This window comes from Gracilinanus agilis, chromosome 3 (assembly GCF_016433145.1).
Source record: "Gracilinanus agilis isolate LMUSP501 chromosome 3, AgileGrace, whole genome shotgun sequence".
In the NCBI taxonomy this organism is placed as follows: domain Eukaryota; kingdom Metazoa; phylum Chordata; class Mammalia; order Didelphimorphia; family Didelphidae; genus Gracilinanus; species Gracilinanus agilis.
The window spans coordinates 151,640,940-151,654,312 of NC_058132.1; the positions used below are offsets into that span (position 1 = coordinate 151,640,940).

Genomic DNA, 13,373 nt, shown 5'->3' on the forward strand with positions numbered 1-13,373 from the left:
ATTTACTCCTTTGGGTCTCCATTTCCTCATCTATAAAATGGAGAAATGAGTTTGGTGTAAGGTATCTTCCTGGCTCTATATCTATGATCCTATACCTCTCTTGTCCAAGGACCAGCCTAGTTAATCTTGGAAAGGTTCACTATTTGTAAGAGCAATTCTATTTATATACAGAAAGACTGATCTGTTAACAGATCTTTGATTTAAAGCATTTAGGATTTAAATTTAGGCACTTAGGGAGTTAGGTAATTAGAAGAGCATTGGGCCTGAAATCAGGAAAACCTGAATTCAAATACTACTTCAGACAAATCCTGGTTTTGTGTAATCCTGGGAAAGTCATTTAACCTCTGTTTCTGTTTCCTCAACTGTAAAATGGAGATAATAATAGCACCTCTCTTCCAGGGTTGTTGTGAGGATCAAAGAGTTAATAAAATTGTAAAGCAATACTTAGTCCAGTGTCTGGTAAAAAGTGAGCCCTATATAAATATTAGCTATTATCAGTTATTACTTAAATAAAATAATTGAATTACTTTGGGTATGGTGTATGCATATGTGAGGGCGGGAGGGAGAGACAGAGAGAGAGAGAGACAGAGACAGAGAGACAGATACACAGAGAGAGAGAGACACAGAGAGAATGTGTGTGTGCCTTTCTTCCCTATTGGACTAAGGTCATTGTTGTGCCTTGAATATAATAGGCATTTAAAAAACAAACAAACCCTTACCTTTCTATCTTAGACTAAATAGTATGTATTTGTTCCAAGGCAGAAGAGCAGCAAGGGGGTTGAATGGTTTGGCTAGGGTCACACAATTAGGAAGTGTCATAGACCACATTTGAACCCAGGATTCCCATCTCTACGCCTGGCTCTCCATTCAGTGAGCCACTTAGATGCCCCTTAGATGACTGAATTTGTGAGTAGAAAGGAAAGGAAAGGTGAGGGAACTAGACTTATGATTTTATCAATTCTGGGAACTTCAGGTAGGGCACTTCCTGTACTCAAGAAGATCCTAAAATCCTACAACTGTGGTTTTGGAGAGCTGAAGATAGTCAAATAGCCAATGGGATTTGGGAATTCAAAATTGGGCCTTGAAACTGTCTCCAAGGTCAGCTCATTGTGTAATAAATATAGTTATGAAACTTATCTTAAGAAGTATTACAACTTTAAAATATACTTTAGTTCAAGAGAAGCTTGGATAAATCTAGAAGACGTGAAAGAAAATTAGGATCCTTTGCATTCAATAAGAGTTAGTAAATGTAGTCCCTTCAGTCTCTAAGCAAAATTATGGGAGAAAGACTCAGTTAACCATTATTATCATACTTTTTTTCTGGCTGAAAGAGGCTGAGACAAGTTTGTCAGCTCCTAGGGTTACAGGATTTAGAGGTGAAAGGTACCTTAGGGCTCATTTTCTCTAACACTTCTCATTTTATAGGTGGGGAAACTGAGACTAAAAAGGGTGAAAACTTTCCACAATTTAGTTTCATCCTATTTTTCAAGACTAATTTCATATTATTCCTCTATATATACAACATTTTTCAAACTTGACAAGCCATCTGTTATCTCAGGTCTTATACCTCTCTGCTTCTCAGAAAGTTTATCTTCCTTCCAGCCTCAGTTCAGGTCCCATCATGTCCATGAAAAGTATAATTTCCCTAATTACTAATGTTCTCTTCCTCCTCAAATTACTCAATATTTACTTACTTATTTATAAGTTACATCAAGGTTAGTTAGGTGATGAAGTAGTTAGAGTGCCAGATCTGGGATTAGAAAGACTCATCTTCCTAAATTCAAATCTGGCCTCAGATACTTCCTAGATGTCTGTGTGACCCTGGCCAAGACACTTAACTCTTTGCATCAGTTTCCTCAATTGAAAAATGAGCTAGAGAAGGGAATGGCAAACAACTCCAGTACCTTTGCCAAGAAAAGAGTAAGATATGACTTAAAAAAAAAACTAGAAACAACAAATTATATCACACCTTAGAATGCAAGTTCCATAATGGCCAGAATTGTTTTGACTTTTGCTTTTGTATGCCCATCACTGTGATTCTGAAACTCTGGGCTAGTGCTCTGTACATGGTAGGTCCATAATGTTTGTTGAAGTATTATGTCCAAGGTCACAGTCATAGGAAAAGGCAAAGCAGGAACTAAGAATCCAGTTAGATCCATATCTAGCAGTCTTTACACTTCAAAGCAGCAACTTCCAGCCCAAGTCATAGACAAACAGAATCGAACTGAATTCAGTCAACACTGAATAAGCACCAACTCTGTTCGAGGTATTACTGTGAAGGTAAAGAAGAAGGTGAAATTCCTGTACTTAGGGAGCTCCCATTCTCCTGAAAGTATACAACATTTGCTCAAAGATAATTTGACATGGGAGGCACCACTAAAAACATGGAAGGGAAGAGTTTGGAAACAAGAAAGTCAGGGATTCAGAGCAAGCACCCTAAGAGATGGCAGCTAATAGAGCCTTATGTTAAGAATTCCAAATGTGAGAAGTGAGGTGGGGGTACGGATACCTGCATAAAATTGAAGAGAGAAAAAATTAAATAAGCACATAAAGGTAGTTTGATTTATCAACTAGCCCCTACTATGTGTTAGGCACAGTACAAAGGTAAACAGCAAACAAAAAAAAGCAAAATAAAAAACAAAAATCAGATTAAGGCTTTGCATGCCAAACTGAGGAATGTGTGTTTCGGGCCACCGAATACACTTTTCAGCAGCGGTTTGGGGTCAGACTAGTGGATAAAAAGGAGTGGATGGGGGTAGGGAGGAGTGCATCCCGGCCCAGATGAGGGGTTAGGGGGCACTGAGGAAAAGGGGTGGCAGGAGAGAAAAAGGAAAATCATGGATGGAGACGTCATCTATCTCACCCATATCTCCCAGACTGGTACGGGCAGACCCTTAGGGCTACAAACAAAATTCCCAAGCACACAGGTCCTAACAGACGAGGCCGGAGTTCTCCCATAGGCTACCCCATATTGAGTACGGGGCCAGGCCAGTTCTCCGTTGGGGTGAGAAGCGCAGGCCAAGGCAGCAGATAAGGGAGACCCTGCGAGCCCAGAGCCCTGACAGATGTACCCGCTGATCCCCAGGCACAAGCACTTCCTCGTCCCGAGTCTTACGGTCAATGCAGGACACAAGTCCCCGGACGCTTCCCAAGGCTGGACTTTGGATCCCCCAGCGCAGGCTGCCCAGATGGGCGCCCAAACGCCCGACGCAGAGTCTCAGCATGGCCTTCTCCGCAGTTCTCGAGTCACGGTCACTGCTCCTGTGCTAGGTCGAGGGACAGCTCACTGACCCAGACCTGCCAGGAGTCCGGGGAAGGCGGGGCTGACTGGGCTGGCAGAAGGTTCCGCGGCACCCTGGGAGTTGTAGTCCTGTGGCCAGGGACCGAGAACTACAGCTTCCGGCGAGTGACGTAGGCTTCCTTAAAGAGGACACAAGGCGTGGCCTGGTGGTCTTTGGCTGCTGCTGCTAGTTTCCGCGTGGGTGACCAAGTTATTGCGGAGGGCAAAAGTGGTCGGGTTTGGGACCTTAATAGAGAATTGGTATTCACTTGAATAAGGGCTAGAAATGACGGTGGGAAAATGGGTCAGGGCTGCTGTAACGAGGAGAGTATTGGAGGTTGGAGCTGAGGGAACTGGTATAATTCACCGGGTGGTCGTACTTTCCTACTCTTAGAGATCCTTTACAATTAGCTTCTCACCCCTACCCCCTTCGCGTATCCAGAAAGCGATCAGACAGGCTCAAACTTCCCCTCTACCTCCTGTTTGCAACTTCCAGGCAAGATCCCCCTTGATCTCTGCCACAATTCTCCCCCCACATCCCACCTGCCTTGTACATTTCCCAGGAAGTCAGCTGCCTTACCTGCTCCAGATTTCTCATTTTACCGGATCGCTGCTGAGGGACACATGCCGAGGCAACTGAAGAGAGCATGCCGGGGTACACCTGAGCCTGGTAAGCGGTATCTATACTGTCATCGGTTACTCTTGGGGCAGCACCCCTGGCACCTTTCTTGAAGGCAGCTACTTTGAGAGCTTTGCATTTAAGAGGGGGGTATATTATGCCGCATATAAGAAGCCCCGTTTGTTCATGTTCTGTTGATAGAATGCAATTATTTTTCTCTTTTCTTATAGTGATAATTCTGGAGAAATCCAAGCTAGCAACAGTCATGAAAAAATGCAGCAAGTTTCTTTTAGAGAAATGTAAATTAAAGCAACTCTTAGGTTCCACCTTTTAGCTCTCAGATTGGCGAAACTGACTAAAGGAAGAGTTGTTGGGAGGGTTGGAAAATAGGTATTCTAATGCACTCTTGTAGAGCTTTGAATTTGTTCAGCCATTCTAGAAAGCACCTAGGAAACTGTGCCTTAAGGTATTTAAACTGTGAATACCTTTTGACCCAGAGACACTATCATATACCCCCAAAGACATGGAAGAAAAGAAAAGGAGTCATATTCACAAAAGATTTGTAGCCGCTCTTTGTGGAGTAGGAAAAATGTGGAAACTAAAAGGATTCTATCTTTTGGGGAACGGATTATTTTCAGCATAATGGTAATAATTATTATTGTTGTTTTTTCGTGCTGTTTCTTATTATGCAAATAGGCTTCTATATCCATTAAATGTTTCTCCTCTGTGGGGAATATAAAGGTGAACAGGTCAAAAGTCTCAGATTTAGGGCATTTACAACCTAATCCACTAACAAAGTTTGCACATGGCAGGAGGGCAATAAAGACAATAACAAAATTATAGACAAGGTACTGTTACATTTCAGAGGAGGGAGAAATCACATGTTCTAGCAGGTAATGGAAAGTTTTACATGCATAGAGGCAGGGAACTGATTTGAGGTGCAAACTTTTATAACAATTGTTCAGTCATTCAGTCGCATGTGAACACTAGGCCCTTCTATCCATTATTTCCCAAAGTCTGTCCAATGTGCCAAACATTTATTAGCTGAGACACAAAAAAGTGAAACAGTCTCCAAGCCAAAAAGAAATAGGTTTATTGAGAAAGGGCTAGTCTCACAATGAAGCTGAACTCTGGTCCGCAACCAAAGACTCAGTGCCTTGTGAATGGCCTCCTTATATACCCAAAAACTTGTATAAAAGATACAATAGCTTTTCAAATATACTGATAGTTACCCAAGAATGAATCAAGTAAAATCAAAATAAAACATAGAATAAAAGAAATGGAAAAATCAGATAACATGGGTGTTTTTGAACTACAACTTCACACAGTAGAACATAGGGTGGAGAAGTGTCAGAAAACTATATTTGCTGTATGATTCTTCTTAGAAATAATTCTTTCAGAATTAAGTGATTACTGTTTTTAGAAATATTTAATATTTACAATTGCATACTTATTTGGTTCCAACAGGACTGAACTATTAATTGAATACCGATTCAGTTCCAAAAGAACTAAAACTACTAAAAATGCTGAATCTCTAAAAGAATAAAAATGCTTCATATAGAATCATATATGATTCAGATACAGAAAATACTCCAGATAGAATTATATCTTGATTATTCTCAGAAAAGTTTAAGATCTATGATCACAAAATAACTAAATTGTTAAAAAACTGTTGCTCTAATATAACAAAATAATTAAATTTTGGAAAATTTGCTGATACTGATGTAATTGTGGGGGCCGGGGTTGGGGTAGGGAATTTCACATTCACACCAAGCTCATGTTTGTTACTTCCATGATACTATCCACTTCAATCCCCTCTTCTTTTTTTTTTTTTTAAACCCTTAACTTCTGTGTATTGACTCATGGGTAGAAGAGTGGTAAGGGTGGGCAATGGGGGTCAAGTGACTTGCCCAGGGTCACACAGCTGGGAAGTGTCTGAGGTCGGATTTGAACCTAGGACCTCCCGTCTCTAGGCCTGGCTCTCAATTCACTGAGCTACCCAGCTGCCCCCAATCCCCTCTTCTTTTTGCCTTCAATTGTTTCCAACATTAATCTTTTCTAGTGAGTCTTCTCTTCTCATTATGTAGTCAAAGTATTTAAGTTTCAGCTTCAGTATTTGTTCTTCCAGTGAATAGTCTGAGTTAATTTCTTTAAGTATTAACTAATTTGATCTCCTTGCTGTCAAAGGACCCCCCAAAAATCTTCTCCATTACCATAATTTGAAAGTGTCAATTCTGCAGTGGTCAGCCTTCTGTATAGTCCAACTCTCATAGCCATATATTACCATGGGGAAAAAACATAGCTTTGATTTTATGGACCTTTGTCAGCAAGATGCCTCTGCTTTTTAGTATGTTGTCAACAAATCTGATTATTAGAACTGGCCAAAAAAGTCAAAGACCTCTTCATGAGGAGTGAAAGTCAAAGTTTATTCTTTAGTAGAAGATGGACAACATTTGTCAGGGTGCTGGAAACAAGTATGTATTCATGTTTTGAATAAGAGTTTAAACTGGGTCTAGCCCTAAAACTTGGTCCAAATCTGGGATTCTATGATTTTTGACTGGTGGAGGTAGGAGGGAAGAAACAATATGAATCACTACTTGGAGATGGGGCCCGTAGACCAATCATTTGGGAGGATGAAGACTAAAAAATGGTGCTGAATTTGGTGATTGGCAGGTCATCATTAATGAACATGAAATGGAAAATAGTGTGTCAGTGGCAGAAAGCCAGATTTCAAGACTTTTTAAGTCATGAAGAAATGTAAGCAGGAAGTATAAAAACATCTGACAGTAAAGGAGAAAGAATTAACTTGAATATGTAGGAAGATTAAGGGAAGACTTTTTTGGTTTAAGGATAGAGCAGACCTGTGCATATTTTCAGGTAGAGGGGAAAGAACCATTTAAGAACTGAAGATTGAATGTAGTTGTTGGAGGAAGGGTAAAATTAATGGAACCCCATGGAAAGGCATTCAAGAGGACATATGGAAGGGGTTAGACTTGACAAGGAAGAGCACCACTTGGGTGTAAAATTTTTCTTTCCATAGGAAATTCAATCCAATTTTTAAGGACTAATAATAGTACTTTTGATAGTGTTTTTACATTAATCATTTTAAGCAAACTTTTGAGAGGGGTGCAGGGGTTTCAGTTCTATGATCTCATCTTTGTTGAGCATTGCTTAGTGTGGAAAATTCCCTTCATGGAACTCTGACTTATAATCTTAGTTGTTTGAGGGCACCCATAGGTTACTTGGTTGGTCCAGGGTCCTACTGCTAAGATGTATCAAAAGCAGCACTTGAACCCAGAGAACGTCTGACTCCCAGGTATATACCACAATACCTGTTCTCAAATTATAATCAGAAAAATAAATCTGTTAGTGTTAGCAAAAAAAAAAAAATCATATAACACATTTTAAAATAAAAAACAACAGACTTTTGCATTTTAATAATAATAATTAAAGCTGACATTAAACTGAGCCTTATAAAAGTTTGCAAAGGTTTTATATACATTATTAAGATGATTTTTTTCACCACTCCATTATCATAGAAAGTTGAGACATTTCATATTTCTTCTCTCTAAATCATTCCAGGGAAACAGAACTATATTCTGTTCTCTCTCTTTTCCTAGCTTTGAACATCGTCTCTCTTTCCACTTAATGAATCTTTATTGAGGTCTTGTTTGTCCAGCTCTAGGTTACCACTGTAAGGGTGCACAAAAGACAGACGAGGTATTGTTTCTTCTGTTGTTTAAATTGAGGCTGACTCTTTGTGACCCCATTGGGAGTTTTCTTGGCAAAGATATTGGAATTGTTTGTCATTTCTCTCTGTTCATTTTACAGATGAGGAAACTGAGGCAAATAGGCTCAGGGTCACATAGCTACTAAATGTCTGAGGCCAGATTTGAATGCAGAAAGGTAAATCTTGCCCAGCTCCAGGCCTGGCACTATATCCTCTCTGCCACATTGTTGCCATAAAACTACACATCCCAGATCCGACTCAAACCCAAATCCCTGGCTTAGGATGCCAGTGTTTTAACCATTAGACCACAGAAACTTAGGGAAAGAAACCAGCACACAAGAAATTTAGTAATTTAGTACCAAATTGTGGAGTACCAACTCAAAAATCTTCACCTGCTACCCCTTATGCTGCTTAATTAGTCATTAAGGACTTATTAAGCACAGACTTTCTGCCAGGTGTTGTACTGGGGACTCAGGAACAAAAGAGAGACATTTCTGCACTGAAGACTTTGGTGGCCCCTGCTTGTCTACTGAATAAATGGTAGACCTTGGAATTATTTTGTATATATTTTGAGAGTAAATATATGTAAGCTCTCACAAGGAAGGGAATGTTTCATTTTTTTCTCCCATTACCTAACTAGTGCCTGGCACAGGGTAGGTTCATGAAAAATACTTGCTGAGATTTTTTTTTTTAAACCCATACTTTCTTGTTTTGGGATTAATCCTGTGAATTGGTTCTAAGGCAGAGGAGTGGTAAGGACTAGCAGTAGGGGTTAAATGACTTGCTGAGGGTCACACAGCTAGGAAGTGTCTGAGGTCGGATTTGAACCCAGGATCCCCCATCTCTAGTCCTGGCTATCAATCCACCAAGCCACCCAGCTGCCCTGACTGATTGATTTCATTTCTGATCTTGACATTTAAGGCTTTCTGTTGCCTGGATCTAATCTACCTTTCTAGCCTTCTCTCATGACTGACCCAATTCTTGCTCACCTCAATCTCATCATTGTTCCTGCTTCTGTAGATTTCTCTTCATTTACATCTGTAAATCTTCCCTTCCTTCTTGGAGGGAGGTTTATTCTAAGGAAGCGTTCCCTGATTCTTCTAGCTCAAGTTTTAATTGTTTTTCAATCATGTCCTATTTTTCTTGGCAAAGATACAAGAGTGGTTTGCCATTCATTCTCCAGTTCACTTTGCAGTTGAGGAAACTGAGGCAAACAGGGTCTTGCCCAGGTCACACAGCTAGCCTCTGAGGCCAGTTTAGAACTCAGATAGAAGTCTTTCTGGCCAACACTATCCACTGTGCCACCTAGCTGAAAGGGATCTTTTTTTCCTCTTCATAGTCATGGTGTATTGACTGAATCTCTTTATCCCATTCCTTCTCAATTTGTACTTATTTTTATACAATTGGATGAGATTAGAGCCCATGTTGTGTGTATCTTTGTGTCCCCAGTCCCTCATATTTGTTAAGTTGAATGGGCTGTCAGGGCAGAAGGAAATTCAGAGAAGTGACATCAGGATGGACTGGAATGGGTGGGGACAGCTTTAGTAGAGGAGATGGATGTCCCCTTGGGCTTGGAGGAGTTGTGTTATTTATCTGGAAAGGAGACCAGGATTTCCGGGAGTTTTTTTTATGGGAGGAAAAAAGATACAACTAGGAAGAAGGTGGCAAGTCCTTGTGTCTTCCTCTTTTTGCAGAAATGGAGGCGCCAGCAGGTAAACATATCAAGGCCAACAAGACTGAGACTCCAGTTAAGCCACTGGGAGAAACAAAGACCTCTGACTCCCCAAAGAAGAATCAGGCCACTAAAGATAGTAGAAATGAGCCAGGCTGTTACTGGCTAATGAAATCAGAGCCAGAAAGTCGGCTGGAGAAAGGCATAGACGTGAAGGTAAGACCTGTGGCAGCCGTCTCCATCAGAGTTTATGGGTGAAGGTTAACTATTTACTAAACTACTCAGGACAGCAGGAATGAGAGCAAGGGTAAAAATGAGCAAAATTAGCATCTTCTGAACCTCAGTTTTCTGCATCTGTGAAATGGAGATAATACTTGTACTGCCTCCCAGGGCTCTTTTGACAGAAGTGCTCTGCAAATCTTAAAGCTCTAACCCAAGGAGTTGTTGTTAGGATGAGTTGCTCAGCAAAACGTACCACATTGCTGTCTACTCGGTGGACTATTCAGGGTAACCTTTTAATCCTGGATTGGTTTTCCCCTGCTGCCCAACGGGCTTCCAGGCACTTCCCTACATTACATGTCTGTCTGTATTAGGAAGCACAAACCAGTTTTTAAAATAATTAGAAAAATGAAATTGGGAATATTTTAGAAAATAAATGACATAATGAAATGTGTTAATAAATAAGACATGGGACCCCAATCGTTTTATCTTTTAAATTATCTATGTTGCTGTTCCTGTCCATTAGCAAGGGCAGTTAGAGTTGACTCTATAGAGCTGCTTCAAAGCAAACCAGAAAACTTGGGGCAGAAACAAGGAAACAAGGCCATTTCCCCTCCAACTCCCCCCTTCCTATGTGAGCCACCTCCAGAAAGTAATGTTAGGTTGCTGTAACAGCGATTGACACCCCACCTTCCACCTCTGTCTGGGGCAGGAAACCAGGGAAAGAAGAGTTGATGCTATGGCCTGAGAAGTTTCCATATCATCAAACATGCTGTTCCTGCTGTCCTAAGCTGGGGTGGACTCTGGTTCTTGGGGTCCTCAGCAATCCCCTAGCCCCAGGCAGCTAGGCCTAGGGCTGAAAGTTCCTCAGGGCCTTCTAATCAAATCCCCTAATTTTACTGGAGAGGAGACAAAAGCCCAGGATTGCCCCAAGGCCCCACAGTGATCATGTCAGAGGTGGGCTTTAAACCCAGGCCTTCCTGACTTGCACCACCATGGCCCAAGTAGCAGGCCTTAGCTATCTACATGAGTGTTTCTTTTTTTAAAATAGCCACTTGGGAGAGGCCACACATTTATTAGAGGGATGTGCTCATTGTTTAGAGCATCTCAGGGCCTCCTCTATTGAATTGGCCTCCAGATCCTATCCCACATTCTTAGGAATATCTTCAAACATGGCAAATTTTCATTTTTGGAGGGTATATTTGATTTTGGGGAACAGCAGTAAGTCATTCAAGGTTAAGTCAGATGAACAAAGTGGGGGATAAGTTGAATAATCTTGTTTTTAGGGAAAATGATAAAATGACAATTATAATAATTTTGGAACACTAGCTATTTGGGCAGCATCCTGTGCTTTGTACAGGCTGAAGGCAACTGGTGGCAGTCTGTGCCTAGAGAGGCAGGGAAAGAGGCAGTGCTGGTGGGAGAGAAATGAAGAGGAGGAGGAAAGTATTCAAACTTATTTTGCTATTTTTCTGAAGGTCCTAATGGCAACCAATGTGTTGCTTTTGGCAAGTATGCCAAGGCTTTGGAAATTTGGGGTAGGGTCCTGTACCTAAAAATTAGGCCCTGACAGAGAATGCAGAGGAATATATTGAAGGAAATAGAAGGAGGTGGAATATTTGGCTCAGCTTCCCCATGGATCTAGTGATCTCGATGGGTGAACCTTGGGAATGGGGAGGAAGAAGGAAGGAGCATCTTGCTTCCCCAGAGCCCTAGTACCTGTGACAACAGGTAGAGGAGCCAAGAGGTCTTTGATAAAATGATTTTCTTACACATCCAACTCCTAACATTCTCTTATTATTACTATCTTGAGCAGTTTGGCATTGAGGATCTCAAAGCCCAGCCCAAACAGACAGCATGCTGGGATGGTGTTCGAAACTACCAGGTAAGGAGGAAGGGCATTTGGGGTACAGAGTGGTAAAAATAGACATTTTTGTTGTTGTTGAGTATCCTAGACAGCAGAACCTTTTCCCCAAAGCAGTATCTGCCCACAAATAACCATTATTAGGGTGTTTTCAAATGAGGCCTCAAGATTCTCAATTAAATGTAATCCATTTCCTAGCCAGTGTTAGGGTATAATTTGGATACATATTTCTCTGTTTTAGCAGAGAAATAAGTACTGTGTATTCCTTCTCTTGCTTGAAAAGGAAGTTCCCCAAGAACCCCACCTGTTGTGGATAGGAATTTGACCTGAGGGGTGGGGGTGGGGGGAGTATTTCTTAGGATGTTGTAAAAAGACAGCTGCTTGTTCTTCACCCTGGGACAGGCTCGGAACTTCCTGAGAACAATGAAGCTGGGAGAGAAGGCCTTCTTCTATCACAGCAACTGTAAGGAACCAGGCATCGCAGGCCTCGTGGAGGTTAGACTAGGTCTGGGGCTGGAGGGCCAGGGGAAGTGATCCCCTCTTCCCCTAAGCCTGGTCTCAGAGAAGAGGTGAGGCAAGAGGATGCCATCACACACCTTTCTTATTCCATCATTCATCAGGGGGAGATGGACTGCCTACGTGGCTCTTCTCTGCAAGATAGAAAAGGTTCAGGCAAGGCATTGAGCTCAGCTCTGATGCAATCAGCCCAAACCCAGCCAATAGATACTTTTTTTTTTTTTTTTTTTGGCAAATGGGAGTGTGAAATCCACACAGGGATAACAGGTTTATCGGGCTATCTCTGAAGGTTTATTTAGGGCTATGTGTTAAACCTGTCAGTTGAACTATTTTATTATTTGTACTAATTGATAAGACTAGTGGCATAGATAATGCAATAACTATTTGGATACATCCATTACTTTGTTTGCCTTAAGATGAATGGTATTAGTTAGCACTGCCTGAGGACATACCAGATCTGACAGGGTGAATACCAGGGAATTAAGGTTAAAGACTAGCTTGTTATCTAAAACTTGGCCATGGATAACCTCTGCCTACACCAATAGGAGCTGTATGTATTGGCAAATCACGGGATATGTCTCTCTCTTTCCAGATTGTGAAGGAGGCCTACCCTGACCACACACAATTTGAGAAAGACAGCCCTCATTATGACCCATCCAGCAAGAAAGACAATCCCAAGTGGTCCATGGTAAATGGTTCATCCCCTTGTTCCTAGTTCAGGGGGTGATAAGAACAAGGAATATCTTCGTGGGAACACGTTAGGATTCCCTTGAACAACAAAGGACGGGGAACAAGCACTAGAAACCTTGTTTTTGGGGCTTAAGAGCCCTGTCCACCAAGAGCACGTTGTACCCCTTGGCAGTGGCTTGTTCTGTGGGTCATTTGAGAAAACGGACAGTTGCCTGGGTGAATACAGGGTTTGGATCTACCATTCCTCATGTGTCTTTCTGTTTTAGGTGGATGTTCAGTTTGTTCGAATGACCAAACGTTTTATTCCCCTGACTGAGCTGAAGGGCCATTACCATACCCACAAAGCCATCGGTGGCCCTTTACAAAACATGGCTCTCTTCACCCGTCAGAGACTCTCAGTGCAGCCTGTGACCCAAGGTGAGAGCCATCTCCTGTTTCTTACACTCGTGACAAAACCACCTGACCTCCTGCTCAGACCTTCTCTTTTTCCCTCTTTGGTAGGAGAATTTGATTTTATCTTAAGCCTGGAAGATAAGAAGCCAAATTAATCAGCAGCTTCTTCTTGTTCTCCAACCAAGTTGTGCCTCTCTGACAAGGAGGTGAGAGGGATTTGGATTTGCTGGTTACTTTTTTTTCTTCAGGGCTGGTCCATTTGTGTACCTAGAATATGTGTGGGTTTTTTTTTTTTAATTAAAACATCAGTATCAAAGGACATTGGGTGCAATCAGCTTGTTTCTTAATGGCAAGTTATAAATTCTACCTTGATGTTCACTTGTGGCTTGG

General features: G+C 41.5%; 2 protein-coding genes across 5 annotated transcripts in view; one reads left to right on the forward strand and one right to left on the reverse strand.

Annotated features, from left to right (window-relative positions):
* Positions 1-3,260, reverse strand: part of ACAD8 (acyl-CoA dehydrogenase family member 8) — a 28,185-nt gene extending 24,925 nt beyond the window's left edge. Inside the window, exon 1 of the mRNA XM_044668315.1 lies at positions 3,116-3,260. Coding sequence (XP_044524250.1) covers positions 3,116-3,224 — 109 coding nt within the window. The 5' untranslated portion in view covers positions 3,225-3,260. The remainder of the gene's footprint in view (positions 1-3,115) is intronic.
* A 188-nt stretch (positions 3,261-3,448) lies between these two features.
* Positions 3,449-13,304, forward strand: THYN1 (thymocyte nuclear protein 1). 4 transcript variants are annotated; one of them, XM_044668317.1, is made up of 8 exons: positions 3,457-3,541; positions 3,844-3,950; positions 9,324-9,517; positions 11,337-11,405; positions 11,787-11,879; positions 12,493-12,588; positions 12,857-13,007; positions 13,092-13,304. In XM_044668317.1, the coding sequence occupies exons 2-8, from the start codon at positions 3,905-3,907 to the stop codon at positions 13,136-13,138; spliced, it is 696 nt and encodes a 231-aa protein (XP_044524252.1). In that variant the 5' UTR covers positions 3,457-3,541; positions 3,844-3,904; the 3' UTR covers positions 13,139-13,304. The 4 variants fall into 4 exon arrangements, with proteins under 4 accessions (XP_044524255.1, XP_044524252.1, XP_044524253.1 ...); XM_044668318.1 differs by having other exon boundaries at positions 3,463-3,478; XM_044668319.1 differs by having other exon boundaries at positions 3,463-3,478; positions 3,848-3,950.
* The last annotated feature ends 69 nt before the right edge of the window (positions 13,305-13,373 follow it).